This window comes from Danaus plexippus, chromosome 5 (assembly GCF_018135715.1).
Source record: "Danaus plexippus chromosome 5, MEX_DaPlex, whole genome shotgun sequence".
Classification (NCBI taxonomy): Eukaryota; Metazoa; Arthropoda; class Insecta; order Lepidoptera; family Nymphalidae; genus Danaus; species Danaus plexippus.
In genome coordinates this window covers 7,246,008-7,258,477 of record NC_083539.1, presented here as the reverse complement: position 1 = coordinate 7,258,477, position 12,470 = coordinate 7,246,008, and the positions used below count along the sequence as shown (strand labels likewise).

General features: G+C 30.8%; 1 protein-coding gene across 1 annotated transcript in view; it reads right to left on the bottom strand.

The window, feature by feature from the left end:
* Nucleotides 1-7,994, bottom strand: part of LOC116768976 (progestin and adipoQ receptor family member 4) — a 45,575-nt gene extending 37,581 nt beyond the window's left edge. Inside the window, exon 1 of the mRNA XM_032659914.2 lies at nt 7,425-7,994. Within this exon, the coding sequence (XP_032515805.2) occupies nt 7,425-7,791 (367 nt within the window). The 5' untranslated portion in view covers nt 7,792-7,994. The remainder of the gene's footprint in view (nt 1-7,424) is intronic.
* Nucleotides 7,995-12,470: the final 4,476 nt, after the last annotated feature.

Below are 12,470 nucleotides of genomic sequence, written 5' to 3'. Positions count from 1 at the left end.
TCACTGTCTCTTATATTTTAACGTACATATTTTTTGGGTAAGAGTAGGTCAAAACTTAATATCATGACAGCACCCCCTTCCTACGTACGAGTAGAAGTTGTGGTACAATATTTTTAATTCAAATGGAAATTAATTAATGTTATTTTAATAAATTAGTTACTTCTAATAAATATATAATATTAATTTAGATTCTGATTTAATAGATCTGTACGCTTATGAGATCTAAGACTTTCGAGAGTATTCACTTCAGTAGAACTAATATTTTCTTATTAATACACGTTTTTTATTATTTTAAACACAAACATACTCCCGCCGACGTTTCGGATACTTTGCAACAACCCTGATCACGGGCAGACGAGATATAAATGTCTGCACCATTACTATGTGTTTGAAGTGTCAAACAAAATACAGATAGTTCAATAGTTTTATTTTTATATACCCTGGTTATCATTTATATATTTTATAAATAAAAAACTACAAGTTTAGCAATGCACACTCGTGTATGTAGCGATGATCTCTTTTCTTCAAATGGCTGACCTGACAAGCCATTAATTTTCGGGACAGCCTTAATTGAAGCTACAGCGTCCTATATAGGGTTAAATATTAACATTAACAAAATCTTTCAACACTTTCTATACGTAATCTTCTTGACAAAAAAACACAATTGGACCACCTATTCCCATTTTGAAAACTTTAATGTTCCCTAAAAACAGAAAATAATATTTAATAATTAAAATTATATTATATTATTTGTTACACTTAGACCATTGATTTTCTAAGCTATCCAGGTAGACCCATAGGTCTACGGTGAAGTGACAAAAATGGAGAGTTCACGAGTCGTGAGCAGGAAATTACGAAAATTTCATAGTAGGACTACTAGTGTTACTTTGATTCGTTTCATTCTATTTTCACCTCGCAATTAAATTAACGAAGGACTGAAAATCTTATATATTTATAAAGGTAACTTTTTATTAGTCATAATTATCAGGTCTCCTAAATTCGATAAGATCCCAGTGTGTGTTCAACTCGGTTATTGGCTACATAGCACTGCTTATTCTCTGGAGAGAACCGAAATAGAAAATTCAATTTCAGCGTATCTCAGTTATCTGATATTGTATACACAAAATTTCAGAAGCGGGAAAAGTTTTTTCAATTCATATAAACGCTGTATACATTTTCTACCAGTATGTGTGGATACGGACCCGTTATCTGTAGACTGTGAGTACGTATTCAATGCTGAGTGGGTAGTTTTAATTTAAGGTTTGATTTCAAAGTAGGTTTATGTTAAATAAGTGTGGGTTTATATTTAAATATTTACTTTTTAATAATAAAGGCTCAAATTTCTATATTATTTAAAAAAAAATTTGAATTGTGGTTTTGGCTCATATACAAGAAGGCACAAAATGTCACTCTCTTTTCATCTTTTTTTTTTGCGGATTACCAATCGTGTTCAGAACACAACAAAACTCTATTAAAGCTATAAATGATCATAGAGACGATTTAGAAAATAGTAAAAAAGCAAATGAAGCGTAATATTCCACATTTTTATTTTTATATTCTATGCTTCCCTCTGCTAATGTAATTTATTTTTCATTTAAGTACCATTAGTGAAAATCTCAGTTACGTAATTCTATCAGATATTTCTTTCAACACTTCGTTAATATTAATCTCCATCTAGATTAGTGAATTAACATTAGTTTGTCAGTCAGTAGCCCGTCACGCCATCTAGTAGCAATCATATCATTATTTAATAGTCTGTTTGAAAATGTTCACAGATAACGAATTCACGAGAGCAAAGTGTGTAAATACTTCGACTTTAATAATTATAAATACTTCTTTTGACTGTTTTTTTCACAGTTTATATTTGTATGTATATGATAATAATATTAGGATGACATAATTTACAAGTAAAGAATGTACGAGCACTACATACAGCCTTAACCTGATGTTACACAACAGCCTGGCGCTCTGCCAGTCTCCGTGAAGGCTTACCTGTAATGTATAACCATAAGAATTTACATTTTAAAACAAATCAGCATTGGTTGCTTTATTTTTTATAAACATCCCGGTATATATTTTACGGAGATTTAGAAATATAAGCGTTGCTGACGTGGCAGTAACAATAACTTCGGATTAAACAAAGAACAAAGCCGGGAGCGAGGTTAATGTTTTTCTAATATAAAGGTTAAAATAAACAGAAACAATGAGTTTAATGTTAATGGACCATAGTTTTTTTCAGTAATGTATATTCTGCCAAAGTAAATTCTGTGAATTTAAACGTACCGATCGTGTATGTATAGAATTCTTTTATAACACTTATGTAACATTATCATTATTAATATATTTCGTGAACAAAGGCTTATAATTAATAATTCCAAAGAAAGCTTTTTGTAGCTTTTAAAAGACATTTATCTTCTGTAGTTTATCTCAGAAATCTGAGCATTACGAAATAATTTACCGATATTGATATCGAGTCCTACCTAAATGCCTTCACGCTCTGTATTCATAGATCCGAAAGAACGGATTCTATAGAAGCTTGTTAGAAAACAAATGTATGATGTAAGTCCAATCATTAATCAATACTAAAAGTACGTGAACAATATAATCAAAATAAACAAATAGAAAAATTTAAAGTTTTTTTCTCATTCACAGGAAATTTAAATGCAGAAAGAAGTCTTTGTTTAACGTATAAAGTTGATGTTAAATTAATTCACATCAATATAAAATAAAGTTGAGGCTTTTTTAAACAAAAGTACTTAGTTCGATTAATCAGCGCTTGGCTTCTTCTTTTAAATAATACTCGAACATCAATCGCTCGGGGATTTCCGTCCAATTGAACAGAAATAGTTAATTAATGGCTTACACAAAATAAACCGACATTTGTAATAGCTAATGCTGATATTTAAACGGAAATAAAATATATCATTTTATAAAAGTAAGTGATAAAAACAAAGCCCATTGTGTGATTTAAAAGATAAAAGAGTACTAGCGCCCTCACTCCGCGGAGGCTGTACGCTCGCTCATCGAACGTACTTCGAACGAAATTACCAACTCTCGAGAGAAGAAATCATCACGTACAAATTGATAAAATAGTTGATGTTTAAAACATTATTTTTATGTTGTTTTTATAACGAAATCAGTGACTGTATTGGACTATGTGTAACATCTTTACGTATTTTATTAGTTTCCGATATACATATTACTCACTGCACTTCACCAAACTAAAGGGATATAAAACATTTAGTGAAAAAACTTTTCGGATATTTTGAATTTAAAATAGCGAAAGTCGGGGGTAGAATATATTCCTAATTTATTATTTTCTTGAACTTTTTTCTAGGCAATACAAAAATAGCTCGGTCTGAAAGTAGGTACAAATATTTAACTAAGGCTCATCAAAAAATTATCCACAAAGAAATAGTACCTGATAAATAATTTCACTTTAAATTATAGAGTATCGTAGTGAGCTTTGAAATAATGAATTGTCTTTAATAAAAACCTCAAGAAGTCTATACAGTTATTTTTTTGTTGTACATTCATTAGAATTGCCGTCTAAAGTTGATTATAAATCAAAATTTTCTAGAAAACCAGTTTTGACCCCAAGAATCAAATATCTATTAGACAGAAGATCTAACAAAGAGAAAAGAGGAGAACGGTAACAATTGGAAATATGATACGGTCATAGTAATGCAGTCGAAACTCTGGTAAGTTTGAATTCTTGAGAATGTTTTGGATTATATTCAATAGAAAACTCATTGTTTTATTACATTTCAGCCGACCTTTCGATTAATTTACAGCAACCTTAATCACGGTCAGATGAGATGAAGGATCTATCCCTTGTAATAAAAAGCATAACAAGAAATCCCTTTTGTATAACCATAATCCGTAGTTGTATTTAAAAGAGTACGTGAGAAAATACCAAATATCATTAGAAAAATTATATCTATTAGGACGATGAATATCTTTGATAGAACGAACAAAACTTAAGCAATTCCTTAAAAATCATAATAAACGTCATCAATGTCAACCAAAAAGGTCAGTAGTAAAACATACTGACTCACACTTCCGATACAAGTGATGTATATTAAAAAAAAAAGTCTTATGAAAAACACATAGATAAACTCGATATGGGACTTGAAATACGATACTATAAACTATCCTCGCGTCAACCGTTCGCTTAATATGAGAATTCCTTATCACGAATACGTTTCAGTAATAAATTCAACATTGTAGTATTCACAAACGATATTGAATAGAAACCAAAAACTATATCGAGCTATGTACTGTCTACAACTATGGTTAGTTGTAAAAAATATATACGATCAGTTGTCCTTACTCCTACCCTCAATGTCCCTCATGTAATAACACTAATTAAAATGGTTACGTATTGCGGTGAGGCAGTCAATTTTGGTTATTGGCAAACTTTCATTAAAATAAATTAACATGATTCGTACATGTGTTTGTCTTTCTTTTTTATTGTGTTTATAAAGCTTTTGCGATAAATTATAGAAAATCTTACACCATTAAACAAATGAGGGTAGTGTTTGTTTTAAAGTCAAATAGTTATCTGAAATATTGATTCATATTATATCTATCAAAGAATTTAATATGTACTATGAATTGTAAATATTAAGAAACACGGGTTATTTGTGAGAACGACATGAAAGAGAAAACAAGATAGTAGGTAGACGTAAAACGCACACGGTGGTCATTTATTACAAACACTGACTATATTAGATTATCATATCAAAATATTATTAAACTCTCAAATTGCTATTATTAAATTATCGGGCGTTCAAAGTATTATCAATATTAAAATTCTTATAAATATATAATTATAATTTAATTAGCTATTAATATTGAATATTAAAGTGGTCAACGTTCGATAATAACTAGTTTTGTTTGACCTGATCACGTCTAAAGAGCATTATGTAAGTTGTGTGAACCCCTTGTAACTGACAGTTAACATTTCATTGGTTAAGGGTGTCATTATCTATGATTACAGTTATCATATATTATTATATGGTATTTATTCTTTAAGTGCAGGTAACGACACTGTCATTGCGTTCCCTTTCGTACAACAATAATAGTTTCTATAATGAACATAGACAAACAAACAAAATTTAAATATTAATGCAAGTGAAAATATATTTTCATGTCCGTCTCATAGATCGTTATCTTAATAAAGAGTTATAAATTATTCCATTATATAACATTTTGGTGTGCGTTGTCACAAGTAAATATTGATTTGAATAAAATAATGTATTAGTATGTATTTTTATGATGATTTTGTTTTGTTATTGATTACGAAATGTCCGATCTTATGTAATGTATTAGGGAACTGTGACCGATACCGGAGGAATCGATGGAGCGTCATTTAGAATCAAATTTCCTTTTGAATGGAGGCGATCGTTTTTAGTATAACGATACGAATATTGCATAACGAAGTGAACGTAACCTATTTAATAATTCAGTAATTTTATTTTTTTGGAATTCTATAACCTGCGACGTGGTAATTTTTATTTCTATGAGAACGGTCACATTACTTAATCTACCTCAACTCGTCTCAGCATCAAAACGTAATGTATTATATAAATGGAGATAATAACTCTTTCTTGTGATATTATTCGTTGTTCCATATCTTTGACTAATGTACAATCATATTATTTTATTCGAACATTCAATTTAAGCTTAATCGACGTTCGCGCCTAATGGACTCTTTCGTTGGAAATGCTATATACACAATTGCCCTTCAACATTTGATAAAATATTGTGACATTATTTTTCATTTCGTATTTATTATTACTTGGAGTATTCGTTACACATTTATTCATGTGTAATTTTGATATTTTGTTAACGATATACAGAATTGCTATTTTTATAATACAGGCACTAATGAATAAATTCATGTTAAAATCAACAAAAATGCCCGTAGTTATTGCGCATAGTTTTACAGTTGACTTAATATACAAATAGGCCAGAAAATATAACAGTTTTCCAGTTTATTGCTATTTGATTGGTGTTAAAAATTTAAGAGCTGACATTTTATTTATACTGTAATAGTAAATAAAAATGCTTTTACACGAGAAAGATGTGGTCGTTAAACTTAACGTAGCATGCGGCTACAAATCCGTAGTGAATGCTACGTGTCCATTGTAAATGCTACGAAATGTTGCCTTGCGAGGGTTTTTTCGGGTTATTACGTTGGCTTACGTTTCTCCTAGATTGCTTTTTCACAAGCCTTAATTTATGCTGACGATAATAGGGTTAAGGTTATAAAAAATAAACAAAGAAAAAAGGTTGAATAGTATGACTATTCTTACGACACAGTTATATTGTGCTATTGAATTGTATGAATGTCTTTTAATTTGAAATGTGTACTAATAATTTATATAATAAAATTAAACAAAATAGACCATAGGAATAGAAATGTATTTTCATTCTAAATCTGTAATTTTTTGTTATCTGTTATTGTTATCGGCGGATTCTTTACCGAAAAACAAAACTAATATTGTATTGATTGTACTAGAAAACAATAGGTGAAAGAAATAACCTGTGTAACCTAATAATATGTCTGATTAATCTTTCGTTTATTTTACATAGAAGTTATTTTTATCACTGTTCCAAGGTTAGCAAATGTTTTTTTAGCCACCTCTTCACGTTTCTGAAGCAAGTCGATCCGTATATTGACAGACCTAAATCTGACTCTCGTACATGGGAGAGCTAATATATTTTCGCCGATTGAGGTGAAACAGTCTGAAAATAGATTGATAAAAGTCTATAACAATCAAAATTAAAATTTTTGCCATTTTAGGAACGGATATTATATATGAATCTTAACAAGGTTAAATCCCTCATAAGAATTTTAAAAAGAAAAATTTAAATTTTAAATGCTCATTACTTTTTATGACATTTTTAACAAATCTACTCCGTATTAAAAATAATTACAGAAACATATTTCATATGAAGGGTTCTCTTGGCATCGCAATTCTTAGATAAAACATTGGAATTAGTGACTAACGATGTTCGTTTAAACAGACCTAAAACGCTTATTAGCAGTTAACATAAAAAGGTTTACAGTAAAAAAATATGCTTTAGTTTTAAGTTTCAATTTTTATTTTATAACAACTTGGGCTTATTATTAAGTGGGGGACAACCCCTGTAACAATGAGGCTCCACTTATAAATATCCAATACGAAGTAAAAATAACAGAAAGGGGTTGATAATTCTTTTCCCTCAGCAAGAATATTAAATGTTTTATTTTATATAGCGATCGTAACCAATTGTATCTAATCAATGAAAGAGGTTTTAATTATAATATACTTTTGTTTAACACTGAGTCTGATACTATAACCCATGTATTATCTGGCGGATAAGACAATGGTAACAATGTAATAGATTATATAATATATATATAAATAGCTTACCATGTGTCAGTATATTAATGGTCTCATTGTGGAAGTAGAACAGACTGCGTACGCAGCCTCCGAAGCTTTGCAACGGCCGGTAGCCGGTCAACACGTACGGATTGAATTGAAGATGTTGCGGCATGTCGCGCCAATGCAGCAGCTCCACACTCTTGTCTCCAACTCTTCGCTGCTCTTCCTTAGACTCCTCATTGACGCCTCCTCCATTCTTAACCTCGACTTTCTCGTTCCCGCACTCACCCCGATCTATATCACAGTTTGGCTCCAACGACTTTTTCCTCTTCTTCGGTCCCTTACCGTTTATCTCCTGAATTGACATGTCAAACATTTTGCTACAAGACTCTGTCACGCCGTCGGCGTCTCTCATAATCGTACACAAGCAACGGTTGTTTGTCCTCTAACGAACAACGCCCACATGGCTCGGGAGAAGTTTTGTACAAATATCACAGCTAGGGCATTGAGCGTGTTTGCACCGGCGGCGGGACGACCGGAGCGAGGCTTCCTCTCAGGCCTTCCTGGAGGCTGCTGGCGGCGCACTGGCCAGGCGTCGTCGGTCGCCCTAAAACCTCCCCCTCCCTCCTCTCCGTAACCCTACCGCCTCGCACACCCTGCACCCCCCGCTCACAATATTTGCGCACTGCGCAATCCCGATCAGCTGATTCCCGCCAGCCCTATTTTCTTTCAACTGCGATAGTTTTATTCTAAATAAAATGTGTTACGAGCATTGCACAAATAAAAAGACTATATTTTCAAAGATATAGTGTATTTAGCTATACAGGTACAAATGTATTTCGACACATCAGTTTCTACTTTAAATTTTACTAAGGCTTCCGCTTATCTAATTAAGGAATATGCAGAATCGTTTATTTAGATCTATACATATATATACTTTAAAGCAATATTAGCCCGTACTGTGTCATCAGGTTTTTTGTTAATTCGACTGTTTTAAAAAAATAACGATTTTTAATGAACACCAATATTAGAAAGTCGAGACAAACTACTATCTTTAAAACATTATGACAGAAAAATTATAATGAGAATAATATTTCCTAATTCTTCTATAACGACAACATTTACTTTCATTTCGTGTTATGAAAATCAAGTCGAAAGTATTCAACTGTCGTTAATTCCGAGGGGAGTGTTGTGTTTAAGTAGAAATATGTAAAGTATTAAATCACAGTGGCTGTTAGGAAGTATTATCGTGCAACTGTACCCATTAAAACTCCTTCGCTCCATTTATAACTGATTTATCACACAGACGGCTAGGCTTCAGCTTCCACATTTTCAATTTACATCACAAATAACCTGATTACAGAATATATCAGAATACGAAGAAATGTTAAACGTATGTTTGAGTTAGTAACAAAATTTTATTATTAAATATTACTCGTTTTATTTAAAAAAAATTATGAGGACAAAGCTACCACTTCAGGTTAAGCATTTGATAGTGTTATTAACGGCTCACAATACTAAGGAACTAACAGTGATATTAAAGCAAAATATAATTTAAAACCGTATCGGTGATTTGGACACAACGAATCACGCGGTTATTGATCGATTGCTATTCTTCTAGCAAACTCAGCAAAAAACTTTTGGGGACGGCCATCGAAACTGTGTTACAGTACCTGGACTTTAACTAGGTTGTGGCTAAGATATCTGCAGCATTTGGCAGCAAATCCTTCAGATTTTGGTGATAGTTTAAATATGTCTTTACTCTCTAACAATATAATCTCTTTGTGTAATCTCAATGTGATAGTTGTGTTGTCAGAGAGAGTCAGAAAAACTATCATCCTGTTTAAGTATGAATATAATGTTTAAAAATTTATAGTAACTTCAAATTAGAAGTGAAAGAGTTATAAATTCACGAACGTTAAAAGTCAATGTCGCTATTTGTTTTTCAAAATGAATGCTTTTCTATTTATGTTTACTCCAAGTCTACAGTTACGCTGTAAGGAGCGTTACAAGTTTTTTGTTCATAAATCTTCACGTGTTATAGTATTAACTTAATTTATTGAATGAAAACGGATGTTTACGAAGTTGCTTTCCATTAGAACCTTTACGATTTATGTATTTTGGTCCATTATATTAATTACTCTGTAATATCTCTTTAAACAAATATGCAGAAATGTGGAAACATCCTTTTGAAGTATTCGTATCACCAAGGTTGGATTTTTTTTTATTTTGGTATACATATTTAAAACAATACAACACAAAACATGTGTATTATTAACCTTTCCCTCTAATACGATCTTCCAAACCAAAAAAAAAGTACAATAAAAAAAAATAGGCTCTTATTTTTGGGGAATATAAAATAAAAATCTTTTGATATCCAACTAGCTGGCTATATAATAGTAATGACAGTAAATATTAAACATTACATGAAAGAAATTAATTCTACAATTGAAAATAACGTAGTTTATAAATCCGTAGGAAATATGATTTTAGTGGTTATTATGAGTTATGACTTAAACAGGATACGCTATGTCCATATTATTATGTCTCTTCAGGTTGTTGTGCCAGAATTAACCTTATCGCTATATAAATAGAGACGTGTGTTTACAAAACCTGATAATTAAAGGTACATTTTAAAAGTAGGCAGCGCTGAAGGAACATATCATAGCCGGATTCCGATATTATGTTATTAAAATATTGGTAAAATTTAATTATTAAGGTTATGTTACTCCATACACAGAACAGATGATCTATTAAGACAGTTTCGTTTCATTTATTAAGAAAGAAGAATTTAAAGTTACATCATCATAGGTGGTAGAGCCTAGCTGTGGTCAAGTGACTACAGATCGAACATGGACTGGCTTGACCGGGGAAGTGCCAATCTCCCACAAAAGATCGACGTGCAGTAGTATTAAATGGCTGCGTTTCGTTCGATGAGTGAGAGAGCCGGTTTCTCTTTCCCTGTTCTCACCCTTTCCTGTCATTTCCTTATTCCCACCCAGCCCTCTTCCTAAACAACGAAGGTCGGCAACGCATCCGCAACAGAGATGTTGCAGATGTCCATGGGCGACGGTAACTACTGCCCGCCAGGTAGGCCGTATGCTCATTTTCCACCTCTCATATAAAAAAAAACATTCATTAAGAATTTATTGATTGAATTGTTTGAATGCTGATAAATTATAATATCCAACTAGGATTATGTACGAGTAGTTCATTAAATAATAGAAAGATAAATCATTCGAAAACATTAGCCTTTTTTTAAATGACATATAACTTTGTTAAAATCATATCCATTCTGAAAACTAGTATTACTCATTAGTAAACACATTGCAATGACGTAAATAATCCTGGATTACTACAACATTCAAGGGTTTTAATACAATTACTTATAATCAATGGTTTTTGTTTTTTTTTTATCTGAAAAGTTAGATTACACAAACGATATCAAAGATTATGCTCCATATAGGAGATATGTATTTAATAATCTTATCACGATTCGCATCTGTACACACAGTCAGTTCTACAAGTTATTCGTACACGGACACAAAATTTCTAATCATATTTAAAGTTTATACATATTTAAACATACAATTCTATTAATAATATTCGTATATAGTTAAAAAGTTTTGTGATATTGAATTTATAGGACTATAAACTAACAAAGCGGTGAGTATTAGTGACTGAAGGAGGAAACTTTAAAAAAAATGTTAAGTAATTTAACTCTTCATTCACATTCCTTAAAATTAAAGGTATTATGAAGCAAACATGGTATATGTTAAAAAAATTACCTGAACAGTAAACTTAATGATAATAAACATAATCGTACTGAGTACAACGAAACAAAATAAAGAATGTACACAAATTTATAAAGGTTTGATTTGGTAAGAAAATTTTTACTAAATGTTTAAAAGTATACATTTTTTTAATTAAAAAAAAAACATATAAAGCCGATTATACAAACTGAATTTTATTTTATTAATTATTTCTTTTATTTCGTATTCTGCTAACAACGAGCAAAACATATACCGAATAAAAATGTACACGAAATTAAAAAAAAAATCAATCACTATAACACACAAGTTACAATTCAAAGCATAATTATAAACACTGACAATGCTTTTAAAATGAAAAACTTTTTTATGTGAAGTTTATATGAAAATAATAAAAAAAATATACGTCTAAGTAAAATTTTACATAAAATCTTGTCCTCTTCTCCAAGCATAGTACCCAAGTACCATTAAAAATGAGTAACTAAATCTTATATAATTATTTAAGCTCCATACGCAAATTTACTCCTAGGCATCATAATTAATATTCCTTACATTATTTTCATACTCTTACACTGCTGGAGAGATACTAACTAAACTTATCTCTTAGCTAGTTAAAAACCACTTCACGAAAACTGGCTTTCATTTAAAAAAAACCGCATTGAAATCCGTCAACCCGTTTGAGAGCTACAATACCAGAGACATACAGACACAAATACACACAAAGACTCTTCGTCAAAATTTTATCACCCCTCTTTTTATGTCGCAGGGTTAAAAAACAAAAGAATCATCATCAATGCTCATAATTGGGCACAATTAGTTTATTGAGATCTAAGACTTTCGCGAGTCATTTAAATTAAATTAATATTTTTTCGGATTTACTACGCGAATTTTTATTATTTTAAAAACTACATCTCGATATTCACATGTCGCCTGCCCGTGATCACGGTTGCTGAAAAGTAACCGAAACGTCGAGATTAGGTAGTTTTTAAAATAATAGTAAATGCGAAAAAATATTACTTTTACAATAAGTTTAATCACAAAATTTATTCTATATTATTATTATAATAAACAAAACTGGTAATGTTATATTACTAATATACATGTGTTTAAATAAAAACAATTTAAAATTAAGTTTTTAAAAATAAGGCTTTTTATGCTCATCCTTTTATTAGACAAGACCTTTCATTTGACAACCCCATGAACATTAAGAATATTTAATCCACCATTTTGGATGTTCCACCATATTAGATTACATCAGACACCTAACTATACATAATCATTGAGATTAAAGTGTCAATAAATTATAACAAAAAATACAATATAT